A 17188-nucleotide genomic window follows, 5' to 3' on the forward strand; every position below is an offset into this window, starting at 1 on the left:
GATCCATCATGGCCGAAGCTCTGAGGGAGTTGCTGGCCTCCGAGCAGACAAACGATCCGGCTGCTCTGGAATATCTAACATACCTTGCCGAGCAACAGTCCAGCTTTTTGCAAACATCGGAACCCCAGGTCCTATCCCAGACGTCGCACTCTCTACTCCTCGCTATACAAGCGCTTTCGAAAAGATCCCATAAGCCCATCGTCGATTCAGCAGCCAGTCATGCTTCCTTGAGAGACTCTCTCCCAACTCTAGCTCAGCGAGCTTCCGATCTCGTCCAAGCAGTACCTCGTCTAGATGCTCAGGCTGAGCACTTCTCGTCGGCCTTTGGCAAGGCTAGCGACAGCAAGCTACTTGCACGAAGAAAACAGGCCTTGCTGCTACTTCGAAACTCCGAACGACTAGTCGATGTTATGGAGATGCCCCTGCTTCTCTCGTCTGCTGTTTCAACCGCTCCAGTCAACCATTCCACAACGCTCGAGCTGTACGCACATGTCCGTCGTCTTGCTTCCCTCTACCCAGATTCACCGCTCGTAACATCGGTAATGGAAGAGGCAGATGCTGCTATTCGGCAAATGGCAGCAGACCTCATTGGGATACTCAGGGCGCCAAACCTCAAGCTCGCTGCAGCTGTCAGAACAATGGGCTGGCTGAAACGCATTGTCCCAGATCTTGTCACCGACGCCTCGATAGAGGATGCACTTCCAGCTGTCTTTTTGGTCTGCCGCCTATCTACACTTTTGTCAACTTTGGAAGCACTGGAACCTTTACGGGATTTGGCAGATGAGGAACGACTTCGCAAAGACAAGGCTACAACCACGTGGTCAGGCGGCCAACAGACGGAGCGATACCTAAAAAGGTTCATCGAGATATTTCGCGAGCAGAGCTTTAGCATTGTCTCTGTGTTTAAGAGTATAAACTCGAGCTTCTCATCCCAGGTGACCAGAAGTGAGGACCCTCTGGGAGCCTTGCCGTCTCCAATGGCAAATTTCCCTTTGCACATGGTTGAGATGCTTGTGGAAACACTGCGCACCTACCTTCCCACTGTCAAAGATCAGACATCTAGAGAGAGCATCTTGACACAGGTGCTTTACTGCGCTGGAAGTTTAGGAAGACTGGGCGCTGACTTTGGCCTGCTCCTTGCTTCGATCGGCGGCGTTGAATGGGTTGAGCTTGTCAAACGCCATCGTCTCTTGGCCGGACGTCTCGAATCTGTTATAGGTGATTATCACCGGGGCAGCCAGGCTGGTACCGGCACCGGAATAGGTGGCGTTGGCGCTGGCGCAAACTGAATATGTCACCCAGTACTACACATGGCCAGTCTTTACCAACACGTGCTAGATGCACCAAAGCGGGGCCGACTCTTTCAACGGGGTCTGTCCTTTTTAGCCCGATTTTATCTCGTCATGTCACTCACTCAATCCCTTCGACGTGTGGCTGAAGTCTGTGACTAGCCATGGGTATTTCAATTGCTAGCTCTTCAGCTCAACATGGCGATGCGGCTGTATCGTCCCCAATGACCGAGAAAAGAGCTTCGCGGCCGGCCAATTCAGGTATGCCTTGTCTCCACCGTCCGGTTCCAAGGGCCGGGCCTCTCGGCGCGGACCGGCGGCCTTGATCGACGTTGGTATTCACGATCTGACACCCTCACAGCCCGTCATTTTGTGTCTGGTCTTGGCTCTGGTGTGACGTCAGCAGTTCTCTTGCAGCCATTGGATCTTCTTAAAACACGGGTGCAGCAGTCTAGGAGTTCATCACTACTTGCTACTCTGCGCGAGCTGAGGAAATCCTCAAGCCTGGTGCAGTCGCTCTGGAGAGGCACAGTCCCCTCAGCGCTGAGGACCGGGTTTGGCTCAGCCCTGTATTTTACGTCACTGAACGCTATTCGTCAACATGCGCATCAGACTGGTATTCTTGGTCGTCGTCTGCAGACACACGGCCGCTCATCAGTGCTGCCGTCGTTGACGAACTCAGGCAACCTTATTTCAGGTGCAGTCGCAAGGACTTTTGCTGGCTTTGTCCTGATGCCGTTGACTGTGATCAAAGTTCGCTTCGAATCCAGCCTTTACTCCTATCCTTCCATCATGTCTGCCGTGGTTGACATCCGCCGGACTCATGGCTTGCGTGGTTTCTTCTCTGGATTCGGAGCCACTGCGCTGCGAGATGCACCATATGCTGGCATGTACGTGCTCTTCTACGAGATGCTCAAGTCACGGCTCGGGGCTCTGGCTTCCAAGCCTGTCGCTTCTGGTGACGGGCAGACTAGGATGCAAGCTACGCTGGCTAGCTCAGTCAACTTTACCTCTGCGATGCTTGCCGGTGCAGCATGTTCGATAGTTTCAAACCCCTTCGATGCCGTCAAAACACGTATTCAGCTACAGCCGCTGGAGTACAAAAACATATGGCATGCATGGTATAAAATGGTGACGCAAGAGGGCGTTCGTTCATTGTGGGATGGTCTTGCGCTGCGGATGAGTCGCAAAGCTATGAGTTCGGCACTGGCCTGGACTGTTTACGAAGAATTAATTCGTCGAGCTGGAGCAAAGTAACTGCATGTTGTGTACAATAACTGTAACAAAACCTCACCACTAAAGTACAAATAGAGCATTGCCACTTAGTCAATATAATATAAAAGTTTCGCTTACGGTCAACGTCTAGTCTTTTTGATTCTACGCCGGGCGCACGCCAGCCAAGTACATCAGAAGCGAAGGCGATTTGCTCCTGCGACGGCTGTGCTTATCTGACTTTTTGCGCACCCACTCGAAATCAGGCTCATCTCTTCCATGTCTCTTCTCCTCGACCATGAGCATCTTGCTCCGCTTCTCACGGACTAACTTGGTGTGCTTCCATAGTCGGTCCTGTTCCCATTCAGGTACCCAGCGTCGGATCAGTATGTAGTCGGGATCCTAGGAGTAAAGTTAGCTCATCGTGTCGTGCGTGGATTACTTGGACTGTGTCCATCATGTGGTTACATACCGCATCATAATCGAATTCAACACCAAACTCGCGCAGTGACTCGATGGACAAGTGGCGGCGAGCCATGCGTGTGTAAGTTGGACGAGCAACCTGACCGGATTGGTGAGGAGGGATGGTGGCAATTTGGTTGACCGGAGCGTATTGGCCGGCTTGTTGAGGAGGCATAGTAGCGATTTGAGGTGGGATGGTAGCAATTTGGTTGACTGGAGCGTATTGGTGGGCTGGACCTGGCATCCCGTGGTGTTGAGGCTGTTGCTGAGGGCGAGGAAAAGACTGTTCCTTTTTGATCTTTTCCTTCTTCATGATAGCTTGGATAGCTTTATCATCGAGCCCGGACTTGATGAGATCTTCTTTCAAACGCTTTTGGTACTCCCTGTCTTTGGCCTCTCTATCGGCTTTCTCCTTTGCTATGCGATCCTTTTCCGCTTGTTTGTAGCGTTCAACGGCTTCGGCAGCCTCCTTCTCTTTCTGGTCCTTTAGTTTCTTCTCCTTTGTAACACGTTCGAGTTCCCTCCGCTTGTAGTCCTCAACAGCAGAATTGGCCTCTTTCTCGCGACGTTGCCTCTCTTCTGTGGCCTCGTCTTCTTCCTTAAGTCGTCTTAGCTCAATGTCCTTTTTAATCCTGTCTTCTTCTTCTGCACGGGCTTTGCGGCCCTTGATCTGCTCTAACTCGCGCTTGGCCTGCTTAAGTTCTTCCTCGTCTCGAATCTCTCTCAGGCGTCGTCGCTCTTCCTCCTCTCGAGTATGAGCAAGATGCATCTTCTCGAGCTCGTTGCGGGACCGTTCCGCTTCCCACTCTTCACGGTATCCCTTGACTAGCTTCCGTTCGTCCTTTTCACGCTGTCGCTCGTCTCTTTCACGGGAGCTAGCGAGCCTGTTCTTCTCAAGATCCTTGCGTGCTTGTTCGGCCTCCCACTCATCACGGAATTGCTTGACTAGTTTCCGCTCATCTTTCTCACGTGCCGTGGCGAGACGCAGGTCCTCGAGCTCTTTGCGAGTCCTCTCGGCTTCCCATTCTTCTCGAGTCATATATGAAGACGATCGAGACCGAGAACGGGATGACGATGATGAGCGAGACCGAGAGCGAGAGCGCCGTCGGCGATAATGCCGTGAGACTTGCTTGCGACGATCATCCTCGTCATCAGAAGACAGATCATTGTAGATTTTGTTGGTGATAATCACGGGAGCTGGCGCCGGTGGGCTGCTAGCGCGGCGTTCCCTTGTTCGGGAGTGGTCCCGGGAACGGGAGCGAGAATTGGATCGGTGTATGCTTGTGACATTGAGACGATCAGCTCCAAGGAAGCTGGGCCCCGGAGGTGCGTTATAGTAGTTTGAGGGACGCTGGGGGCTTGCTACATAACGAACGCCCGCTGCTGGAGATGGTCCCCGTTTCTGGTAGCGAACCTCGTAGTCATCCTCGTCTTCATAACTGTAGCTACTTCGACTCATTTTGGCAGATAGATAGTAGCCAGCTGAGTGAAGTTGAGCCAGCTCGGTCTGAGTGTTGGATAGTCAATATACTGAGACTGTGGTCTCATAAATAGTGGCGATTGTCAGCAAAGATACTAAGAATGTTGGACAATGGAAAAAGAAGTAAGCGGAGGGGGAGGAGGAGCGACAGCGGCTGATATAGAAGAGCCACAACCCACAGATAACAAGGATCGTCCGTCGTTCGGAGGGAACCGCTTACTGGGCTATTTGCTGTAGGGCTGGACTTAAGAGAAGAAGAGGGGGTGGGGGCTGAAACTTAGCAGGGGCTAGATCCCATGAACATGGTCCCTTGTCCTTTGGATCCTCAGCACCATGATGTGGTTGTAGGTAGTAGATACGTCGCACAACTTGGCGGTCCCATTATAGAAGCAGCGGTGAGATTTTAAGAGGTTGAGAACTGATAATTTGTGGCAACAGCGATGTGTTGTGCTGTAACAACTAAGTGTGAGGTGTCAATACTCGGTGGGTGCCGTGGATTCCTTGAGCTGAAGGCAACAAATTGTTCGTCTGTCGAGCTACTGTGCTTTTCCAAACTCGACTCTCCTCATTAGGATTGGCGCCATGCTTTGGGTCTTACAGGTGCGAGACGATCGCATCCTAAAGTAGTATTGCAACTGCCCGTGACCACGGCCTCCCTCTCGGTCGGCGTCAACATTAACGTTGAGAGATATAGTGGTACTTTGGTGGGTTGCCCGAGGCGCAGTTGTAGGGTTGGTAACAAAATGGATGTCATGGCGGCAAACTGGCGCTTGATGAAACCATGCTGCCGAGACATTTGCAGGTAGGGGAATTTGGTACGGCCAACAAGTAACGAATGTAGGGTAATGGTGACATTGAGTATGTGATTCATGCATGTTGCGAGCCTTTTGTTGCTATCTTTATTTGGTGCGAAGCATCTGTTCAATGTGCTCGCGGCTATTCTTGTGTGTGGTTTCCAGATATAGCAATCGCTGGCTGAGCTTGTCCACCTCCCCTTCCAGAGTTTGCGTCTGGCCCTCGAGCTTTTGCCGAAGAGAGTCCACAGGCAGTGAGACGAACCTAGAAAAAGTTACAACAGCAGTCAGACATCGGACCAGGTGCTGCAGTGGATAGACCAGTAGGGCATGTTTCGGGGAGAAGAGGGGGTACATACATCTTTCCAACGCCTTCGTATACCACCGCGTCAGAAGGAAGAGTAGACATCTCATTCATAGTCAGCTTGACAAGGCGCTGTTCGCGCTGCTTCGAAGTCATTTGTGTACGGGCAAGGCCAATCTGCTGCTGGGCCACCAAGGCCTGGCTTTCGATCTCCCGCACCAACTGAAGACCCAAATGTCGTTAGCGGGCTGTGCATCATCGGACGATGCCGTGCATGAAGAATGTGGTAGGTAAAAAGGGATCATTAGAGAAAGCATACCTTTTGAAGAGCTTCGTTCGGGATCGACATTGCGTTAAGTGAGGTGGGAGGGATAATGGTATAGAGTTAATGCCAGTATTGGAGATGTACGGAGTATGAAATAGTGACTTAGCGGTAGGTGATAAGATAAGATAGAAAAGATAAGCGTGTAAACGAACTGACTTGGTAATTTTCTACATTCCGAATTAAAAATGAGAATTAATGAAGTACCATAAATAACTTAATTAATACATAATGGAAGAGATAGAGACATTATAATAGCTAGTTATTCTATGCTTCTAGTAAGGTAATAGTAATATAGAGTGTGGGCGCATCAGGGTTGCTTGGCACCTGGAGATCCATGAAGCATTTAGACCAGAACTTTTGGATATTTATTTTAACATTGCTCAATATTTCAAAGGGAGTAGCCATGACTGTATTTTAGAAGATAGCATACTTTGAAAGAATAAGCCTCTGAGTGTTGGAAAGGCTGACTGCCAAAAGTAAAGGAGACTAAATCAAGGAGTCAGTTTATGCCGACGACTGGGTGAAGATGTCTTCGATAAACTTGTCATGGTTGAGCTTCGGCTCGCTTGATAGCAACTACGGATTTTGCAGCTGTTATTGGTTATAGCATGTTTAACATGAGATGAAGGAGATTTTTTGCCTGCAAAAGAGAACTTGTCGCAAATACATACGGCAAATCGAGGCTTGCACCCAATCAACGGCTGTGCAAGACCTTCTTCTATTAAGCACAGGATATCAGCACGTATGAAAAGGCTGTGAGTTTAACGAAGCATTGTCAACCTCCAGCAATGGAATAAGTCTCAGCTCTTCTTCCTAGTAGAAAATAGAAGAACCTGCCACTTTAACTATCTAGATAATTGAATTCGCTACCATTTGTTCTGTTGCCATTAGTATCTTCTATTTTCCAGTCAGTATTTATGTCCTGCCACCTTTAATAGCAGACTTGTGATAAATAAAATAATATATCTATATGTTGAGAGATAAAAGTAAGCAACTTATATATTCTCCAGTTAATATCAATATATCCGAGCTACATAGTACACAAAGACATATTCAATATATTTTTAACCTCCCAATACCACCCAGGGTGGTATTTTGTTCAGCTCTCCAGCACTGTCTCTTTCAGTAGTGCTAACGTGGGGAAGGTCCAAGCTCCAGCACGCGCTAAGTAGAGAAGCAGGGACAGCTCCTTATTTTCCATCTCCGCTTCCTCCTGGGACTAAAAACTTCCCCCTTATCAACCACTTGCCCAGACCTATCCGAAGCCAAATCCGGTTATCCGAGACCCATCAGCCTCGTGAAACGTGAGCCGCTTCTGGGAGGGACTCACTACACCGAGGTTCTGCGCAGCTTGCCTCGCCATGGCTCTTTCAGCCAATGCGAAAGATGCCCCCAACCTAGAAGCGAGCCAGAAGGACGTCTCACCAAAGGCCCCCGCAGCCGCAGCCGTTGCCGCAGGGCGCCAGGCAAGCAAGCAGCAAGTGCGGCATCGCGCATCCGTCGCCTGTGCGTCGTGCCGCGACAGAAGAATTCGATGCGTCGTCCCCAAGAACCAAAATGAATGTACCGCTTGTGCCAAGTCTGGTGCAGAATGCATCATCAAGAATGACGATGAGCGCAGAAGGTATGCGCTGAAGCTCACCTGTCTTGTTTTCATTCCCAGTCTAATGGAGCCATGTTAGACCTATTTCTAAAGCATACATGTCGTCATTGTCAGATCGAATCTCTTTGCTCGAAGGTATGCTCTTAGAAAAGGGTGTCGTGCCACCACCCGCGGCTTATCCCCCAAAGACGAGGCATGATTTTCAAGAGGGTATGGCCACTGCGTCAGGCAACTCGGATCCATCGCCACAGGCTGACCCAAAGTCTCCCGGGAGCGATGCTCGTTCGCCACCCGACTCACATGCTGACGATACTGCGGGAAACGAGAATGACTCTGCCGCAGCTGGGTCTCAGTATGAAAATACACAGCTGAATCGTTCATCAAACGAAGGCTCACCTTTCCGCATGTTCGACTCCAAGCATGAAGATGTCATTCATCGTCTGCTTTCTACTAAGGGGAATCTATCATTCGATCAAATCTCTGGGCGGTTGCGGTTCTTCGGTCCCACTGCCAACAGTCATGTATATGCTGAATCAACAAGTTTGTCTGATAGCCGTGAGCCCTCGGAGCAGATCCGCAGAGCTGTGAAAACCATCCAATCGTTGAGTCAAGAAACACATGATTACCTCATCGAAGGTTTCTTCCATTACTATAATTCTGTTATACAGATCATTGATCGAGCCGCTTTCGAAGCCGACCGCAGCTCTAAATCTTCCAAATTTTACTCCCACTTCCTTCACATAACAGTCTTAGCTATGGGGTACCGTGCAGCAGATATGGATAGAGATGATATGCGCAAAATCACGTTGAATCCGCGAGAAAGCACACTCCACCGAGAGGCCAAGCACATGCTTGATATTGAGCTTGAACGGCCAGGTGGCATACCAAGCGTTCAAGCTCTGCTGCTTCTCGGAGACCTTGAATGCGGTGTCGGCAGGGACAACACCGGTTGGATGTATTCTGGTGAGTTTTTTTCAAACTCGATGGGCACGGATTTGTCTCAAACTAACTGAAATTAGGAATGGCGAATCGCCTCGCCTTTGATATTGGGTTACATCTCGGCTGTACCAGTAACATGTCTGAACAGGATACCAAAATTCGCAACATGGTAATGCAGGCATGTGTTATCTATGACAGATACTGGGGTTTATTCCTGGGGCGTCCGCTGGCTATCAAGAGTCAAGACGTCGATCTCCTATCAAACCGATTCTCACAATTAGCAGCTTTTGGTCTTGACAATGCCAAAACAGATCTAACAAGAGACATTTATGAGCAACTCATTGAGTTGATGGAGTTGGCAGGTCGCATTGTCGAAATACGAGACCTGACAACTTCCAATAGGACTGCGGAACAAACTGGCACGTTTGCCGCAAACGAGGCTGAGGAGAACAAATACCTACAGGTGATAAATCTCGACAGGCAGCTTCAGAATTGGTATAGGCGTTTGCCAGATCGTATGGCATGGAAACCAAGCAACGTCAAGACAGCTCCCTACAGCTTCTTCTTACTACATCAGCAATACCACGTCACTATGATTTTGCTGCACCGGCCATGGGCAAAGTATGGTGCTATTACTGGCGACAACGCCAGCACCGGTTCTTATCCCAGTCCTGAAAATGACATGATGGCAGATTCTGAGAGCCCGGGGCAACCATTTGGACACAACTCAGAAGCTCCCTCAACTACGTCAGATGATCGTCAGCGTGCTGTTCATGGCAGTCGTACCTCTTTGGCTCGCAACATTTGCACCCAGCAGGCAATGCGTGTCGCCCGAATTTTCTGGCAGCACCGTCAAAGGTTTGATGGGCGCAAGATATTTATAACGGGTATACAACATGCTGGAACAGCTTCGATTGCATTGATCGCTGCACTCGCCTATCAACGCAACGAATCCAGTCGACAAACTTATACTGGTTATCTCGAGATCCTCTCGGATGCTGTTGGGGACATGAGTTCTACGTACCATCCGGCCATGAGGATGGATGATCTACTTAAAGCTGTCCTGGAGCAGATCAGGAGCAGCATGAACGATTTACCACGATCACGCAGTGGTAGCATAGGCCATCCCGTCAGTGCGGGCGTCAGTAATGCGAAAGGTAGTTTACCTTTTGAAAGCAATCCATCCGTTCCCGTTGTCCCAGTCAGGCGAGAAGCGGATGCTGAGTTTAGTCAGCCCGTGAAAAAGAGACGACCCTCTATTCACCGACAGACGTCGGACTTTGCCTCGTCAAAACCATCATTCATGGGGATGACGGCGCAGCCTACACCGTCACTTACTGATAAAACTTATACTTTACCGTACGGCCAAAACAGTCAGCCGCCACTTGACTCGATTATGTTTCCAATGAACGTGCATAGCCAGGCGGATCAGCTTGGCCTTGGTTTGGTTGGGAATACCGTCAACGTGCATCATTCTGGCATGCCCGCGACACATATGATGGGAGCAATAAACACCACAAACCTTCCTACTCCATTACCAGATAATTGGGGCCTGCACCACATGCAGCCTTCTTTTGCACAGGGCCAGTTCCATGGTGCTATTGACTGGACATCTGGGACTGCTGGCCTCAGTGCAAGTTCAGTTCTGAACCAGAGCGCTGCCATGTCTTCTGGCATAATGTCAGGGATGGCTGCCTTTAGCTCGACGAAGGAGCCACATAAGTTCACGAGCAATGAAAGTGCTATGAACGAACAAGTGCCAAATAAGCTCTCTCAGATGGGAACAACTTGGAACAGTGGAACTGTTGAATCAGCAGGCCCGGGGCATGTTGATGGGTATGGTCCAGGAATAGGGAAGCCGATGCAGGCAGATGACGGAGGTAACGACGAACAGAGAAACTATTCTCTCGACTTCTTTCATTTTGCTTAGTCAAGCACGACTGTTTTTAGTTTTTTTAGTTTCTTTTGCAAGGTGTTTAAGGGTGCTCATGCTTGTTTTGTTTTGAATTTGTGCTTGGAATTTGGGATTGGAGATGAATATGTATGTTTCTGGAGAAGTGTGAGAAGTCTGTACTTGTAGGACTCTCAGCACTGAATATCACAAGACAAATTGTCACATTGATCAAACAAGCGGATCACAAAGCCGTGAAGAAGGTTTCATGATATACTGAGTTTCTCTTCGCCACAGTCAACTTGGTACTCGGTGCATAGCTGTTGGAGAACGAGAAAGGGACTTGTGGTGCAGATAGGAAAATCAAATTGGATTCAGTCTGGCTGTAAGTACAACGAGCTATTTACACGATCTTGGACGAGCATCTGCAAGGAAGTCTAATTATTGGTCAAAATAAATTGTATTGAAGCAGCTTGATATGGCCACCGGGGCCTACATCGAGTATCTTGAAACTAGTCATACCCAGCCCGGGCTTATATGAATGTTTGTGGCACCTCTGGTTGATTTGAGTATGATCGCAGGTGTTGGGAGGTTATCTGCTGAATAATCGGCAGAGTAGAGGATCAGATGATGGTCCGATCAGCAGCTGAGCACCCTGAAAGGACATGAACTAAAGGATGTAGCTTCGAGCCCGTCTCGGCCATGGCGCCAAACGAAATGCGGGGTGGAAATTATTTGGTATCGTTGACAAATCGCGGGGCTTGCCGGAAGTTGGGTCAGTTATGAAAGCGGATCCACGAAGCCAGGTTCTGGTTATGTCGGCAGGTATGTCAAGTCTAGTCTCGTCAAGATGCCAGACACAAAGACGTTGGTGTTGAGAAATGGCCTGACCTGGGGCATGGCTGCAAAGATAAGAAAAATACGCATAGACAGATTGCTACTTATGCGGCAACATACTGAGCGCAGGCAAGCCTTTCGTTCGTACAATCAGTTATCTGTGGGCAGGACCTTAAGTGAGTATCCGTACCAAGAGCCCAGTCTCCACACAGATTCTTAGATTGAAGCTATCGAGCCAGGATGTTTCGTAGCCGGGTTCCACTCATCACTACATTGTTTGAGCCTCAAGCATATGTTGTGTAGGGAGGGTAAATGGTAGTGAATCGTTTCAATAGGCTGGCGGTGGACTTGGTAGAATTAAGAGTTGGTACCTGCGAGACACATGTTATGGAAGGCTATCACGAAGTGGTCAGGGAACAGGAGGAAGAGATAGAAATTCATTCCATTCGTATATGGGCCGATGCGAACAATAGTCATCTATCCGTACCCAGGGTATGCTATGATAATTTACAAAGGAAAGACGCCTGCCTGACAATGATTTGCTGGCAAGGCCACAGACATGACGGACTAGACAGGAGAAATATGTTCTTAAGGTTTGTTCTCGCCATTGAATCGGGCGATGCCGCTTCGGATACCCTTATCAACGGACTTTGCCATCCTCTCGAGGGGAAGGCGATCCTCAACGCGTTGGACCATCTTGGCCACTGGGGGCTCGATTCTCTGGACACCCTTCTCCATAGGAGGGATGAAGTAGCTGACGTTCCTCTCCCATCGGGGAGCCCACTTGTTGGTTTGGTTGGAAAGGCGTTCCTCAGCGCCAGGCATGACGAGGTACAAAGGTGTCAAAACGCCAACACCGGCCGCACCCATGCAGAAGATCTCTGAGGGCTTGGCAGCAGGAAGTCTGGGAACGCGGACGGGCATGTTGATGTTGTTATTAAGGGAAGTTGTAGATGTCTGTCTTAGTAATGAATGTTAGGAGAGTGTTGTGAGATAGTGGTTGAGGGTCAAGGCTCACTGTTTGATGAGCCAATCGTTGGATCGACTGGGTTTGATCTGGCAGGTATCTGGTATTGGTTGTGGTTGGAAGGAAGACAGGGAACCTGAGTTGTACGGATTCAAATCGATGGAATGTTAAGATGGTTTGATTGGTATGAAGAAGGAAGGAAACAAAAAAGGATGAAAAAGGGCACCTCCTTCCATTATATATGTGCGACCATGCTGTATGCTTTAAGAAGATCGAGCGGGGTAAGAGCACAGCGCTTGGATGATCAGCTTGGGCAAGGGCAAGAGCAAGAGCAAGAAGGAGACTGCGACAGGGAGGCAAAGACAGACAAGACGGGGATTGTGATTGAGCAGGATGGTACTTGAGCATGTAAGCGTGCGTCAGTGCAGACACCGGTACATAGTGAGTCAGATACTGTGCTGGTCGACAAGGTTGCACTTGGTTGACGGATGGCTTGCAATCCCCCCTAACCTCAAACTTTCCCGCAGGCCGAGACAGGTGGTGATTCGCCGTTGGCTTGGTCAAGGCCCTCCTTCGCGTCGACTCTAGTCCTCGTGATCAGGTCGCTCGCTGCTCGCGGTTGGTCCAAATCGTTCTGAAAACAGTGCAAGCATTATGATGCGATGGTCCGACGAGATCAAGGAGCGTACTTACCATGTGAAGATTGAAGTGAAGGTTGCCACGCCAGCAACGCCTCAGAGTCATTATCATTTTTGAGTAGACGCGAGGGGATGCAGCCAAAAATCCGTGGGCCGTAGTGGACAGGAACAGGCCAGGTAGTATTTTCTATCCAGTACAGTGTAACTCGAAGCGAGATGGTGGCGTAGTTGTCTGGCCAGGTACCCTTCGCCAAACGTTTGTTCCGGATCGAGTCACAGAAAGGATTCACGCATTGCAAATCAATCGAAGCATAATGCTCTGCAAGTCGCAAAGTCAGGCAACAGAGATCTCTTGTTATGGTTCGTGAAAGGGTTGAATAACAATTGAATTTGTGGTATTGAAAAAAGAGCAGGAGTCATTCAGGGATCCGGATAATACATTCGGTTAGAGGGAAATTGATGAATTGTACTGCAGTCTCAACCCCAGAACCCATGCTACTTGGACTGTTGGATTGGTGGGATGATGAAACAGTAAAATGCAAGTGTCAGCCCAGTTGAGGAGTCGATTGACGACAAAGGGAGACTATCTGATGTTGATTGCATTGCAATCGTCGGTTGTATGTTCTCGCTTTGAATGAGCTTGCCGAATTCAAAAATTCCTCAGCATCCTCCTTCCGACAGGATGCACTGACTTGGAAGAAATAACAAAATTCAAAGTTAAGGGAGCAACGTGTTCCCAAGAGTCCCTGCCTGCTATTGTCCCGTGCAGACCGACCTCGGTCTCAGTGACATTCCAAGCAAGTAAGTACTTTTGTCAGAGCTTCAATGGCTGCCCAGGCCTACAACTTGCAGCGTCTTACTCGCTACGCGTTCAAAAGTTAAGTGCTGTCCAAGTATCGCTGCCGCTAACATGCAGAAGGTCTCTGGGGACCCCGCTATAACGTATCCACTAAGTGCTCTAAAAGACCCGCTTACCCCAGATTTACGGCACTTAAAAACGGCGGCCCCAAGCATCCCCGTTCCCCGCTTTCAAAAACACGAGGGCTTGAGGAGGCCTGCCTGATGGTCCCAGGCCGCCCGGGCGGGCAGGTTCTTGCTGTGGTGTCAGATGGTCATCCAGTACGTACAGCGCTCAAATACAGGCCCCAAGAGAAACCAAGGATAGCATAGGTTTGATGGCTATCCTCGACCCACGCTTGTGTCTGGTGAATCCTCAATAACAAAACTGGACAGCAGGAGGCAGTGGCAAAAAGAAATAAAATCACATGTCGGTTTGGCTTGAGAACTGTTCCCTGCTCAAAAGATGGGAATTTGCTTGTGTTTGATCTGCTGATCACGCGACACAGCCCCAGCAAAAAAGTAAAGATGGAATAATATTCGACAAAAACGATATTTAGTTTAGTCATTGAACAAAATTCGACTTATCCTACTGAATGGTGTCTTTCTTATTTCTCTTGATATCTCGCGTAGACTTAATACCGTAATATTTTAGGAAATTGGTCGAGGGGAGTAAACCAACTAAGGCATGTTGCCGTGTCTATCACCTCTCGATATCATCTGGCCTGGATGATAAAGGATACAGAGGCCGTCATTGATTTCCTTAAGCCTTCGGCAAATCATCGGAGAGTCAAGTTACCTTACCCATACCCCGCTGTAGCGATTTACTCCCCTCGACCAATTTCCCAAAATATTACAGTGACATTCTCCAACTAAGGAAAAAGAAAAACGCCAAATAATATCTGAAAAGATGGGGGAAAACTCCTGCTGGTAAGAAGTCAAGATTCGACAAAAAAATATTGTCTATTTCACGGACTATATCTTCTCGTAAATATATTACGATGATCGTGTGTAGTCTCTGAGGGTCCTACTAAAGCATTAAATACCTGTAGGTTCCCTGCTGATTGTTCAAAATTATACCTTGTCACTGAATATAATTCTAGTAGTATAATTGTCAGAAGTTCCCAGCATATAGCGATCTTTAAAGGGAGAACTAAGTGGTTTATTAATCCTCCTATTGTAAACATAAATACAAAACCTAATGAGAACAACATAGAAGGTGTCATTTTTATAGATCCTCCGTAGCAAGTAGCTAATCATGAGAATATTTTTATACCTGTAGGTACAGCAATTATTAATATAGCTACCGTGGAACATTGGGATTCGAACCTAAGTATCTTTCGATACTGCAAGACCTAGTTAACCAGGTAAGATAAATCTTGAGTACAGCGCCTTAGATCACCCGGCCATATTGACGTTTCTTGTTTGATGACTACCCAATATTTTACCCCGTACTTACACTCTGGCCAAATTGTCGACGAAGCTCACTCACCATCTGGTTCGTTTTCTATCGGACAGCACCCTTGAAAAGACCAACAAGTAATCAATTAACCACCTCATACGCTCTATTTTTAAATTGACCTTCCTTCTATCTCATCGCGCGTCCTCTCTGCAACTAATAATCTAATTGTAAGTAAACTTATTGACTAAAGATTACATTAAGTATGTACTGACCTCCAACTCAAGAAGATCGAGAGGCCAAAAGCTGTATTCTGTGTCCTGACTCAACTGTGTCTAATTACGAACAACCCGCAGTCTAGTGAAAACGTAAATACAGCAATGTACGGGATCCTTGTTTTGGGCATACCAATCGATCAGTTGGCTACGTCGTGTCTTGGCTGGCTAGACGTAGCTAACTTTCATGTATAGGAAACGGGCTGGAAGAACATGGACTTGATATATCTTTACATATCCATCATTCTCCTGGGGTAAAAAGATGAGTAGATTTTTATTATAAGTTTTCGAGATCTTTTATTGGTTCATGGTTGACTTGCAGGTAGTGTGAGTAACCAGACAGCAACCACTACGAACGGTTTTCCCAAGCTGCATTTATCACTCACTGGGAGTAATATGTATATAATAAATGTCAATGACTTTTTCTCAGACTTCAGACTTCAGGTAGGAAGTAGGGAACTGACATGGTAAATACGTAATCCAAACTTGTAAATGGCATCAGCTTCAATGCCGACCACTGCGTTATATCACGTTGAAAGCGGATAAGATCTTGTTGCAAGCTTTGTCTTGTAGATACGTTAACTTGTTGCGAAGAAACGAGTCGTTTTCAAACCCAAATAGTTTGTGGTGGTAAGGAAGTGTCTTTCCCTATGGAAGCTCATCGGCATCCCACAGGCTGATTCCATAGTCACCATGAGTCGAGTGAGATTTGGGAGTTTCAAAACTTGACTTCCCTCTAATGGGGGTTCGTGAAAATCCAGCGCCATCACAGTCTTATATCAAGACAATTGTTGATTTTTGTCTCAAGTGTCAACAGGATAGTAAATCTTTTGAGCCCTCGATATCGCGCATATAACCAGTGTGAGGTTAAGTTGAAACTCTTGACCGGAAAGAGCACACGTGAACGGAGAGAAATTTGGTCTTGCTCAGAAGTTGAAATAAGAATTAAGACCCAGCAACCCTGCCATTCTGTAGGCTGCGTGAGTCGTCCGCCTGGAATTCATATCTAAATTTTGAAATAAGTCGACAACTGCGGCGTCGCGATGAAGCGTCCGTGAGTACATGAAATCAGCCTCGGGTGTAGTTTTTGGTGGTTGAAAAAAGCGGTGTCGCGTCAGGGCAGGTCCCGGGCGCAGGGCTCATACTAGATTAAATCTCTGCGTTGTCGAGAGCGCCGTATCCTCCTCTCTATCCCTCAGATCAGATAGTCCCATCGCCTTCCATAGAGATTAAGATTAACCAGACATGGCAGCATCCGCGTCGCCTCCTGCATCAGCTGCGCGCACCCATAGCACGTTATTGCATCTGCGAGTCTAGTTAGCATCAATCATCTTGCAGTATGTACATGGAGGGGGCCCATACCGGATCAGTACTTGTCCCAAAGAACCAGTGGGCTTGTCGGCGATGTACTCTTCGGTACCGGAAAGTTGAATGTTCATATAACTGTCTATCGAGACCAGAGTGCCCTTGTATTCAGTCTCCCCCCATTTTAGGCGAACCAGAACCTGCTTGCTGACGAGCTCCTCAAGCATAGGGCGGGGGTTGATGGGTGCGAAGCTCATATTGGCGGTTGTGTCGGGTTGGAGTCGCAATGAGCTGAGCTGGGATTAGGTGAATGAGATTGAGCGTCGAATTTGAGGTTGATGAGTGAGCTTTCTGGTGGCTGCGAAAGGACGGGCGCGTCAAACGTATTGGGTTTAGTTCCTCACCGCGTGCCTGAGGAGAAAATTTGTCCAATTCCATCGGCATTTCTCCGGTTAAACAGCTGTGGAGGCCTGTACCTAGCTCACTGCAGCCACTGAAGAGGCATAAGAACATTGGCTGGCATGCTAATCTTTTTGGAGGGGAGAGTTTTCACGATGACAAGAACCAGTGTCAATTGGCGTGAAAGTTACACATTTACTTGTCTTACGAATGCTTGACGTAGTCTATTGGC

General features: G+C 48.2%; 7 protein-coding genes across 7 annotated transcripts; 3 read left to right on the forward strand and 4 right to left on the reverse strand.

Annotated features, from left to right (window-relative positions):
* Positions 1 to 8: 8 nt before the first annotated feature.
* FGSG_01374 (uncharacterized protein) lies at positions 9 to 1289 on the forward strand (the record flags this gene model as incomplete). The annotated part of the gene is made up of 1 exon (XM_011318869.1): positions 9 to 1289. One exon carries the CDS (start codon positions 9 to 11, stop codon positions 1287 to 1289), a length of 1281 nt encoding a protein of 426 aa, XP_011317171.1.
* Positions 1290 to 1417: 128 nt separating this feature from the next.
* On the forward strand, positions 1418 to 2546 carry FGSG_01375 (uncharacterized protein; the record flags this gene model as incomplete). Its single annotated transcript, XM_011318870.1, has 2 exons — positions 1418 to 1550; positions 1651 to 2546. The coding sequence occupies exons 1-2, from the start codon at positions 1454 to 1456 to the stop codon at positions 2544 to 2546; spliced, it is 993 nt and encodes a 330-aa protein (XP_011317172.1). The 5' UTR covers positions 1418 to 1453.
* A 120-nt stretch (positions 2547 to 2666) lies between these two features.
* Positions 2667 to 4422, reverse strand: FGSG_01376 (uncharacterized protein; the record flags this gene model as incomplete). Its single annotated transcript, XM_011318871.1, has 2 exons — positions 2667 to 2903; positions 2974 to 4422. The coding sequence occupies 2 exons, from the start codon at positions 4420 to 4422 to the stop codon at positions 2667 to 2669; spliced, it is 1686 nt and encodes a 561-aa protein (XP_011317173.1).
* A 920-nt stretch (positions 4423 to 5342) lies between these two features.
* Positions 5343 to 5890, reverse strand: FGSG_01377 (uncharacterized protein; the record flags this gene model as incomplete). The annotated part of the gene is made up of 3 exons (XM_011318872.1): positions 5343 to 5502; positions 5597 to 5763; positions 5861 to 5890. 3 exons carry the CDS (start codon positions 5888 to 5890, stop codon positions 5343 to 5345), a joined length of 357 nt encoding a protein of 118 aa, XP_011317174.1.
* Positions 5891 to 7227: 1337 nt separating this feature from the next.
* FGSG_01378 (uncharacterized protein) lies at positions 7228 to 10338 on the forward strand (the record flags this gene model as incomplete). The annotated part of the gene is made up of 3 exons (XM_011318873.1): positions 7228 to 7490; positions 7549 to 8432; positions 8489 to 10338. The coding sequence occupies 3 exons, from the start codon at positions 7228 to 7230 to the stop codon at positions 10336 to 10338; spliced, it is 2997 nt and encodes a 998-aa protein (XP_011317175.1).
* A 1223-nt stretch (positions 10339 to 11561) lies between these two features.
* On the reverse strand, positions 11562 to 12282 carry FGSG_01379 (uncharacterized protein). The gene is made up of 2 exons (XM_011318874.1): positions 12155 to 12282; positions 11562 to 12093 (listed from the first exon to the last, which is right to left on the reverse strand). The coding sequence occupies exon 2, from the start codon at positions 12058 to 12060 to the stop codon at positions 11725 to 11727; it is 336 nt and encodes a 111-aa protein (XP_011317176.1). The 5' UTR covers positions 12061 to 12093; positions 12155 to 12282; the 3' UTR covers positions 11562 to 11724.
* A 3003-nt stretch (positions 12283 to 15285) lies between these two features.
* FGSG_01381 (uncharacterized protein) lies at positions 15286 to 17028 on the reverse strand. The gene is made up of 2 exons (XM_011318875.1): positions 16615 to 17028; positions 15286 to 16557 (listed from the first exon to the last, which is right to left on the reverse strand). Exons 1-2 carry the CDS (start codon positions 16812 to 16814, stop codon positions 16488 to 16490), a joined length of 270 nt encoding a protein of 89 aa, XP_011317177.1. The 5' UTR covers positions 16815 to 17028; the 3' UTR covers positions 15286 to 16487.
* Positions 17029 to 17188: the final 160 nt, after the last annotated feature.

This window comes from Fusarium graminearum, chromosome 1 (genome assembly GCF_000240135.3).
Source record: "Fusarium graminearum PH-1 chromosome 1, whole genome shotgun sequence".
Lineage (NCBI taxonomy): Eukaryota > Fungi > Ascomycota > Sordariomycetes > Hypocreales > Nectriaceae > Fusarium > Fusarium graminearum.

What these genes read in the sequence shown, in the direction of transcription:
- FGSG_01379 (XM_011318874.1), bottom strand. Translation starts at nt 12,060, where the DNA reads ATGCCCGTCCGCGTTCCCAGACTTCCTGCTGCCAAGCCCTCAGAGATC.
- FGSG_01381 (XM_011318875.1), bottom strand. Translation starts at nt 16,814, where the DNA reads ATGAGCTTCGCACCCATCAACCCCCGCCCTATGCTTGAGGAGCTCGTC. An exon ending in TTGGGACAAGTACTGATCCG is followed by an intron (nt 16,558 to 16,614) that starts GTATGGGCCCCC and finishes CTAGACTCGCAG; the next exon opens with ATGCAATAACGTGCTATGGG.